The sequence below is a fragment of the Vidua chalybeata genome, chromosome 11, assembly GCF_026979565.1.
Source record: "Vidua chalybeata isolate OUT-0048 chromosome 11, bVidCha1 merged haplotype, whole genome shotgun sequence".
Lineage (NCBI taxonomy): Eukaryota > Metazoa > Chordata > Aves > Passeriformes > Viduidae > Vidua > Vidua chalybeata.
This window is the reverse complement of record NC_071540.1, coordinates 5,200,708-5,210,210: the sequence shown is the minus strand read 5'-3', so window position 1 is coordinate 5,210,210 and position 9,503 is coordinate 5,200,708. Positions and strand designations below refer to the sequence as shown.

Here is a 9,503-nt window from a genome sequence, read left to right as displayed (position 1 = left end):
AAGTAGCAGAAGTCATTTCCTGGTGTCATGGTTTATCACCTAATCTGCAGCCAGGAATTAGTGCTCCAGAAGACTGACGTTATTACATCCTGTATTTTTCTTTGGCATTCTCTTTCACAATACAGATGTGCTAAAAGAAAAATGTACAGTATTTATCAACATCCATCTTCAAATGAAATGCAAGACTGATTTTCAGTTGTATTCCCAGCATTGTAATAAAAACACACTAGAACCAGAATTGTTGCAAGTTTCCCGCTTACAGTAAACTTGATATTTCAATATTCTTTCCAAGTTTGTAATATATATGATTTCTTAGGTTTTAGGTTTTACATTTTTCAGATTCTGTGCTGCTTTAGTGTGTGGGTCTGGGCTTCATATTAGAGGATGGTGAGCTCTCTGCACAGAGTAGGCAGACAAAACAATTCCTTCTCTAGCTGGGGACCAAGGACAACTGATCCAAATCCCAGGCCAAGAGCATAAACAACGTGGACTGAGGAGAGAAAAACAAGAAGGGTGGGACTTCATGGGCTAAAGCTGGAATTGGACAATTAACTCCAATATGCAGATGGGCCAGAACTGATCAAAGCGAGAGACCTTGTGACCAGTCGTGCGTTTTGTGACTGTTTTGGGTCTATCTTGGGTGCAGCCCTGGCTGGGCTCTTGTGCTGCCCAAGGTGGATCCAGTGAGGCCTTTTAGCAAATCCCTACTTTATTCTTTAGCTCTGTCCAGCCTCTGTTCCAGGTCAGCCTACACAAGGCATCATATAAAAACCCATATAGAAAGCCAAGTTCTTGATATTTCCTAAAGAACTTGGTTTGTTAAATTACTGCATTTGCCTTCATGCTGCTGAGCAATAGCACAGATTGTTTGTGTCTTCAGGAGAATTGGTTTGTCTTAGTAAAAAGACTTAGAAGTGAAAAACTTTCCGAGTTAACCAGAATTAAGGAAGTACATTTGACAATCCTATTTGTTTGTGATGTTTCCAAGTCTACTACTCTGTGCAGCCTAAGGAAGCTGTACTAGAATAAGGGAAGAGAGATCTTACAGACATGTTATCTGTAAGTATATGGAAAACCTTCACACGGAGCCCCTGCACAGCCACTTTAAAGACTTGGTGACAGAAGAGCAACATAGGATTGAACTAAGACAGACAAATATCCAATTAAAGTCAAATTACAAATTATTTTCTTTTCAGTTTGGGCCGCAGATTGTATGGTGCTCACCATCCTGGGGGTTCAGAATGTCCTGCAGCATGGCTGAGCCATGAGACTTGTGGAGCAGAATTATAAAAAGGTGAAGCACAAACATTTCTTATGCACCTACATTGCATTACCAAGTCATCACCTTAAAAATGGTTTTGCTCTTTTAATGGAAGTTTATAGCTGAAATTGAAGGTTTTCTAATTGTTGAGAAGCTCTGAGTAGAAGCAAATATTCTTGCTGGGTACCTGTGGTAGGTAGGTACCTGATACCTGGCAGTGGAGGAATGTGCATGTACTTACATTTAAATCTCTGAAGTATTCATTATAGTCAAGAGCGTATCCAACCACAAATTTATCTGGAATTTCAAAGCCTGTATCTGTAAGAAAATACAGTTCTTTTTATACTTCAGTGGTGTAAATAGCTTTTAAGTGCACAGTTGGTATTCAACACATACTTGAGCTAAGAGAAATAGGCGTCATCTCTTTCAGGGTGCTTCCTTAAGAATCCGAGCTGCAAATTGATGACAGATGGTAGAATCTAAACCATTCCCATCAATCAGTAATATAATTAAGGTGTTAAGAGAATGATTTTTATTAACAAAATAATTGTTTAAAACCTAGTTATGAGTTAGTCCTGGGAGAGGAGAAAAGGAGTGAGATTTTACTTGAGTGAAAGGAGATGAACTTTGATTCAGTAGGCCTTTTCAGTTTGGAAACAAGGCAAGTTTAATAATGCCAAATGTCAAAACAAATGTCCTCCGGGGTCAAAGCAGAGCAAAACACAATTAAGGTTTAATTCTGTTTTTGCTATCTGAATAGTTAAATTTGTATATCAAGTAACTAAATCTGCGCTCAGGAAATAAAGAAGGTGGTCATGAGGCCTCAGGATGGTGTAGCTAGTCATTAGATCACAAGCTTTTATGTAGTTTCTCCCCGTTTCTCTTGGCCTTCATGAAACTTATGTGCCATTTGTCAGATGTGCTGCTGCCTGAAGTGAAATTACAAGACTGTGCTTTGGAAAATACAGGAAAAAAATACTAGAAAAACATGATACTTACAGTCTGGTCTGTAACCTGGACTCTGACGTGTCCTTTTAACGAGCAGGCTGTAAGGCAGAGCAGAGAAGGTTGGTTTTTAAAATATGTCTTGCTCGAAGTTGTAAACTTCCATTCTGCCATGTCTCCCCATAAGATTCTAAAATCATGCACTTAAATTAAAACAGTGAGATTATTGCACAGAAAGAAGTAGTGTTCAGCCTCATAGTGGAGGGAGAAGCAAAGGCTCTGATCTAGGTTCATTCTTTATGTCCAAGTGGCTCGACTTTGTATCCAGTTCCCTTCAATCCTGTGTCTCTGATCTTTCCCCTTCCATGCAGCAATGTCTCAGGACACTAGAATAGCACAGAGGGGGAAGCATGTCCAAGTGGCTGGTAATGATTTTAGTGGGGTGGGAGGGAGGGAGGGAGAAAAGGACAATTTCTTCTGCAAAATCATTTCTATTCTTGGTTTGCCTGTGCACTTCAGAAGAAATTGAGAACCTCCTGGACAGTCACTAGAAGGACTGTCTGAATAACTGATGCTTAATTCAACTGTTTTTATAAAGCATTGTGGTTACTTGACAGAAGCAGGGATATTCCACAAAATTCCTTTTAGAGATCGACTAAAAGCAGATCTAAAATGCTACATGAAGTCATCTTCCAAGTGCTGTCAGACTCTTAGTTTCTGGAAACTTCTACGGTATTTTAAGAAATATTCTGAGTGTTGTCATTCTAGTATTGAGAGAACTTGAGGTGGTGTTAGAAAACCTATGGAAAGAGATTAATTTCCTTCAAACATAAAGTAAGAAACAGAATCCATGAGACTTTATGGACTACATGGAAAGAACCGTAAAACCTTTTTTTATTAATTTGAGTGTTGAAGATGGTAGTGCACAGGTAAATTTCCCAGTTTAAAAAACACTTAATTTTTCAGCAGCTAGATAAGGATTACTTCCTGCATTTGCTTCCTCCCCCCCAAACTTCAAGCCAAACAAGCACCTGTCAGCATACATTGACTATTCACTCAAATGAGTTGAATATGTTAGTTAGTGGCTATATCCTTGTACCTTACAACTTTTACCATCCTTGGTTTCTTGTCTTTTATTTTTGAAAGCAGTGCTTTCATTGTTCTCCCAGTCTCAATAATGTCCTGAAAGAGATAAAAAAAATAAATTATCCTTCAAGTCTGAAAGGAAAACCAGACTGTCAGTGGATTAAATTAGAGCATAACAACCTGGCAGCCCAGTAACATAATTAATTATTATTTTATATGTCATATGTATTAATTTGAAAAGAAGGGAGAAAAAAATCCATGTCATTCCACCCCTCGTTCAGTCATTACTTACCTCTACTACTAACACATTCTGGAAGAGATTACACAGGGAAAGAAGGAAAGAAAAGAAAATACTTAAATGCCAATTTTCAGCACATTATACAGACAAGAAAAGCACACTAAAACCCTCAGTTACAAGGAAGTTGCACTGATTTTCAGAGGAGATTGTCATTTTTACTACTGACTTTACTTTGGTGCTTTCCGAAGAGCCTTTCTGTAAGTATTTATGAAAGCTTAAAATGTGGTGATAAATGCAGCTATGTCAGATGTAGATATTGCTCTATGTAAAGCACTTGTATTCTAGAGCCACACTGAATGAGTCAGTTTAGGGTGGTTCACTTCTGGGCATTCTGAGATTAAATGGGGAATAGGATCTTTGGGAGCAGTCATTACTGATCACTTCAAGTTTCCACTGAGATCAGTGGGAATTCTTCACTGTTTCAAAGCCCAACATTTTAAATCAGTGTTAAGTGGCTGGAAGTATGCAGTATCAAAATCTTAATAAAGATGGATTTCCTGGAAAATACACAAGACCAGTTGTTTCCCTTTAAAAGGTGAAGATGCTAATTCATACCTTCCCATTTAGTGCAGGCAGTTCCTCTCCAACAAAACTGATTTTTTCTGCAGGTGACTCATTCTAGAAGGAGAAAGAAGAGATGGAAGTCACATAAACATGCCCAAAAGTGTTATCCTGTATTTGTTTGACAGGTGTGCTGCTCTTGCTTTTTGCAAGAGGAGGGAGTATGAGATCTGCCCCTGGCTTTGTCCTGTTGAGTGCTCTGCTATATGTTTGTTCCAGTGAATGTGTAATATCCACCCTTTGGGGAAGATCAGTAAATCAGTTCCTTTTTAGTATGTAGTTTGAACAGGATGTATGCATCAACTCAATTTTTATATACATAAACTCAAACTACCAGTATTTAGAATGCCAGTCTATGGAGAGAGTCAATTTTCCAAAGAAAAGAAAGTTGCTTACACAGTAGCTTTTTATTCTGACAAAATCCACGGTAACAGGCACAGATTTATCACCATTTTGATTTAGTGCTTTTACATGGTCCAGCAAATCAGCAAAGAATGTATAGCCTCCTTTAAGGACACATAGTGCAACAATGTGATGACTTCCCATGTCCTGCATGATATCTCTAGCCAAATGTTCTGTCCTGTGAGAAAAAAAAAAAAAAAATAAAAGGAATTCTGGAAAGTGTTCTGTATATCTAGTTGTTTGTCCATATATTAAGCAATGTTCAAGTAAAAATTGTAAAAATTTTCATCTTGCTGTTATGTTTTTATAGCTAGCAAATTGTGACCACAGCAAGTCATAGGAAAGTTAGTTACATATTTGCGCAGCACAAGCTGATTTAAGCCATAAACCTTAATATTGCGGGATAGGTAGTTTTAAAGATATTTGAGGGAACATGGAAGCTTAACTGGGCTTGTGGAGGAATCCTCTCCATAAACTCCCTCTTGCACTAGACTTTAGGACAGAAGTGTTAGGCTGCAGGGTTTCCATGTTTCTCATGGGCTGCACAGGGCAAGGACCTCAGTCTTTTCATTTGGAGGGACAAAAATTGGCACCACTGTCCCTAATCTTTTCTGTTTACCCTCATACCTGTCCAGGATGAGTCCATGAGGAATGAAGACTCTTTCTAAATCTTCTTCATAATGCTTTGGAATGCAAAACAGATTTTTGTTGTAGCCGCTTTCCTCATCTCTTATCTGCAAGGGAAAGGGAAGTAAGTCTAAAACTAGCAACAAAGCCGTACAAGGAAAAGCGTCCTGTCTCTGATAGTGTGAAGAAAAAATTCCTCCACCCCAATAATATGTCAAAATAAAACTATTTCTGAGAGTTTTTGATCTTTCTGCTAGAACTGTTCACAATCTGATAACTCAGGAGCTGGTGGCTGAGTTGTGAATGGAGTTGTGAATGGATAAACGAGTACTTTGCCCCAGTCATTATGAAATAAATTATTGGCCATCATCAACTCCTTTAAAAAGGCACCCAAAGCAATAACAACCCCCCCTCTTGTTCCATTTGCTGTTCTGCAGAGCTCAGTAGCTTGCTCATGTGGTAGATAAGTGAAAATTAAAATGTAAGTCAAGGAGATTGAGATTACAGGTCAGCATGTGACTTTGAGGTGCTGCTCTACCTTGATCATCATTTTCCACTGTGTAAAAGAGAAAGCTCTGCCTCCTAAGAGTGAATTCACAGCTGAACTTTTGACATTCCAACCATTAGCTGTCTCAGAGGACAAGGGAGATGGCTCACCCCAAAGGAGAAGCTTTGGGATGGCAGTGGGAGGAGGGGAAGCTGCAGAGGGTGCCCACAGGTGGGAAGCAGTTATGCTGTTTGCCCTGGAGCAGTGTTCTTCATCATGGCTGGGGACTGGCCAGGGCTACATCCCACAGATCTGGACCTTAACCCTTTTGCCTCCAGGATTTTGGGTTACAGTTCTTTATTCAACGTGCTGGTTTCAGGCTGTTGCACCCAGAGATGTCTGCATGTCTAGAAGAGCCATAATCTCCATTTGGGTTTCTCTTCTGGCCCCAGACAGATTGGTGTCTTTGGATTCTACCTCCCTTCAAGACCTTGATGGATGCTTTGTTCATTTATTAAGTGGTGGTACAAAACCAGGCAAGGCAACGTATAAGGAAGTAGAAAGAATTGTGAGTAAGATTAATATATAAGTTCTAGAAATAAATTAGGAAAACACCCTCAAATTCATGAGATTTTGTCACACCTGATACTGCCCTGCTGTTGTTAAAAATACAGAATTAACTGAAAGAAAAATTCAGAGCTGGCTCAAAGCTTCAACAGTGAAAAATAGGTTATGTACATACCAGTTACCTTCCACAGAACTCAGTAAAGCATCTTGCTAAAAGCTCAGAGCTGTGGATTCGGCAGTAATAGCATAAAGTATTGCTAACCACAAGTTAACACCTGCAAACTCTTTAGACAGATGAATTGTTTTTAATTCTCCTTTTCTTTGGCATAGGAGAGATAAGTGCTTAGGAAGAAAAGAAAATGGACTGTATGAAACAGTAGTAGGTTATCACTTGCAAAACTCATGGCAGCCAAAAATGAAATAACCAATTACTGCCATTTATTTTAAATTGGCCACAAATAGCTTCCTGCATTTAAAGACAAAACTAGAGACAGGTGTTAAAGGAAATTTCAGAAAACAGATTGTAGTAGCACAAGGCAATGGATATAGAAGCTGATCCTGGCTGGACTAAGCATATTCTGCAAGTACTCAAAATTGATTGGCCCTAATGGTCCAAGAACATGCAGAATGACCTCGCAGCTGAGCCCTGGGTGGGTGGCAGCAGTTCTCTTCTGCCTGGTTTAGTTACTATTTTCTTCGTGGCTGATGTCAGTGAAGTGAAAGCATAAGTACAGCATTGGTTTTAGATCGGGTTTGTTCCTGCCTCAGTGGCTGTGGAGAGACGCTGGCAGTGACACCGGGATTGGCTGGGTCAGGCTGTGCCACAGCACCAAGAGCAGCCTTACTGAGTGCAGAGCTGCTCATGGCTTGATGTTCGATTAACCCAGCTGTACAGCTCGAATTTCTCCCTCTGGGAGGCTGCTAGTGATGAATACACAGGCAGGGTATGAGATTCTGACTTAAATAGAAGCATTGGTTAAAGACAATGATTATTTGAGACTACTGGTACACATAAACATCATTATCATTTGAAGTATCAAAAAAAAGCACCTTTAAGGATAGTCACTGACGCCAGTATAAAAAGTGCTGTTTGTTTTGTTGTTGGGTTTTGGTTTATTTTGTCTCCAAGTTTCCCATGTCTATTCTACTTAACGGCAGCTTAAAAGCAGTGATAATGCCCCCTGCAATTTGAGCGGCTTCTTTTGCAAGTTAAAGATCAGCCTTTTGCCAAAGCTGAGCTTCCTGCTGCACTTGATTAGTGACAGCACAACTGCTTCAACTCAAGTGAGGGATGAGTTTGTCTGTGTGGATGTAACTGTGAAATAAAGGTAATCTTGAGGCATATAGGTGTGCACAGTCATTACTGCTTAAAGCTACTCCAGCAGTGCAGCTTTATAGCTGTTACTTGGTTTAACAACTCTGTTCATTGAGAATCTTGGGTACAAACAAGATCTTCTACAACAATAGCCTCTGTGTGAAGCATTTTTTAAAGCCTAATGAAAAGTTCAAAACCAGAACTTTAAGGATTGCATCCGTTTGAGCACCACATCACCACGGCAACCTGCCTTACAGGCTCATTAAAGCCTTTGCATTGTTGAATATTGCCTTGGCATATACTGAATAATACAGTGACAGCCCATAATAATAAAGCAATCTACTAAACTATCATACAAAATCATTAAATTCTTAAATAATGAGTTTATAACTTGAAGAATTAGTTGTTTCATTTAGTTTCAGTCTCATCTGTCCAATTACTGATGTAAGTTTCTGAGTTTAAGTGGAAAAAACAACAAAACTAAGTAGAGCAATTTTGTACAGTAGAGAAATCAATAACTATTGTTTCATCAGCACAGAATGAAAGAATGTGAATATAGGTATGTTAAAGTCAAATAATGTCATGCCTTTGTAGAAAAGTGAGTCTATCCAGACGCCTCTGCTCTGAAAGCCATCTTTTCTGCTGAGCAAATATAAGAACCAAAGCCTTTCATTAGCCAGTGTTTCTAATGTTCTGCTATTTTTGCTGAAGCTGACCTTTCCTCCCCAGCCAAAGCTCCCTTCAGGCAAATAACCAAACACAAGGACTTTATGCTTTCTTACCTGCAGTCCATGAGCCATAATCCCTCTTTGAAGGATGCTCCTGCAGAATGAGTTGGTGTTACTACTGCAGTTTGGCTTGCTCTATTTTAATCTTTCAGTCAGACCATGACTTGCTTCTAGAAGGTCAAAACTGCCATCTTTCCTGCAGGAAGCATTACTTCCTTCTGCTTATGTACTGACATCACCATCCCAGGTTCTTACCTAATCAGATTAACCAGAAATAAAATGAGTTTGAGCCTTGCTGTAACCAATGAGAATAAAGATGTGGGGAAGGAGGGAGATGCAAAAGAGAAGCTCATGAGTCAAATTAATGGGAAGGACTATGTAGAATCTGAGGTGGGGTTTTTAACTGCAAACACACATCAGATATTTGGTTGTAGCCGGTGGTAAATCAGTGGTGTATGTGTAAAAGGTAAGGTTGTATACCATTTTCTTACAGAGTGTTTACACAATCCATTGTTGTGATGAAGTCCATGTCTTTTAAAAATTCATGTTATAACTTGCTGTCAGAAAATAAAGCAGACAAAGCCTATTTTAAAAGGATCTTGAAGGAGAAGTCTGCAGCTGTTGAGATGTGGTGAACCCTGTCTATCATTCTTCCAGGTCATCCTTTCATAAAACGAGAGGGTGATAGTTCCAGTAACATACCTCACATCATTTAAAATCAAATCATGCTGACATTTCCTGTAATCTGATTAATCTACAAAGCTGCACTATTATCTGGGATTAACATGAAAGCCTGAAAGTTCTAAAAATTAATCCTACTTGCAAAATGAGCTAAAACCAGCTTGCATGCAACATATTACAGGATGTTCTTACTAGATGGAGTATATTTTATTAATTCAACTAGTTTAGTGTTCTCTTGGTGAGGGAGCACAGTAGCTAATGAGAGGAGATTTTTCTTGTTTCTTTGTAGCCTCACAGTTGCTCTTCAGGTTGTGGCTGGTGACACTTGGGATAATGTAGAAAATCTGTTCCAGTGGATTAATGGGCATATCCACAACCTTAAGTGAGACATTAAATACTAGTTCTCTTGGGAACTGTTAGTGCCTTGAGGCTACCTGACCCCTATTTGATGTAGTCAGCAGAACCTTCCTTCAATGAATTCCCTACTGTATTTCCTATACGCCTGTGAGCTCCATATCCTGAGAAAAGCCTTGCTTTTCTAATTC

The 9,503-nt window shown here is 39.2% G+C and overlaps 1 protein-coding gene across 1 annotated transcript; it reads right to left on the bottom strand.

Moving 5' to 3' along the window:
* Positions 1–8,349, bottom strand: LOC128793447 (hypoxanthine-guanine phosphoribosyltransferase-like). Its single transcript, XM_053952617.1, has 9 exons — positions 8,332–8,349; positions 5,181–5,287; positions 4,548–4,731; positions 4,146–4,208; positions 3,585–3,602; positions 3,306–3,388; positions 2,261–2,307; positions 1,503–1,579; positions 1–130 (listed from the first exon to the last, which is right to left on the bottom strand). The coding sequence occupies exons 1-9, from the start codon at positions 8,347–8,349 to the stop codon at positions 83–85; spliced, it is 645 nt and encodes a 214-aa protein (XP_053808592.1). The 3' UTR covers positions 1–82.
* Between the last annotated feature and the right edge of the window lie 1,154 nt (positions 8,350–9,503).

What these genes read in the sequence shown, in the direction of transcription:
- LOC128793447 (XM_053952617.1), bottom strand. An exon ending in AGGATGGTAAAAGTTGTAAG is followed by an intron (nt 2,308 to 3,305) that starts GTACAAGGATAT and finishes TCTGCCTTACAG; the next exon opens with CCTGCTCGTTAAAAGGACAC. An exon ending in TCCAGGTTACAGACCAGACT is followed by an intron (nt 1,580 to 2,260) that starts GTAAGTATCATG and finishes ATTTTCTTACAG; the next exon opens with ATACAGGCTTTGAAATTCCA.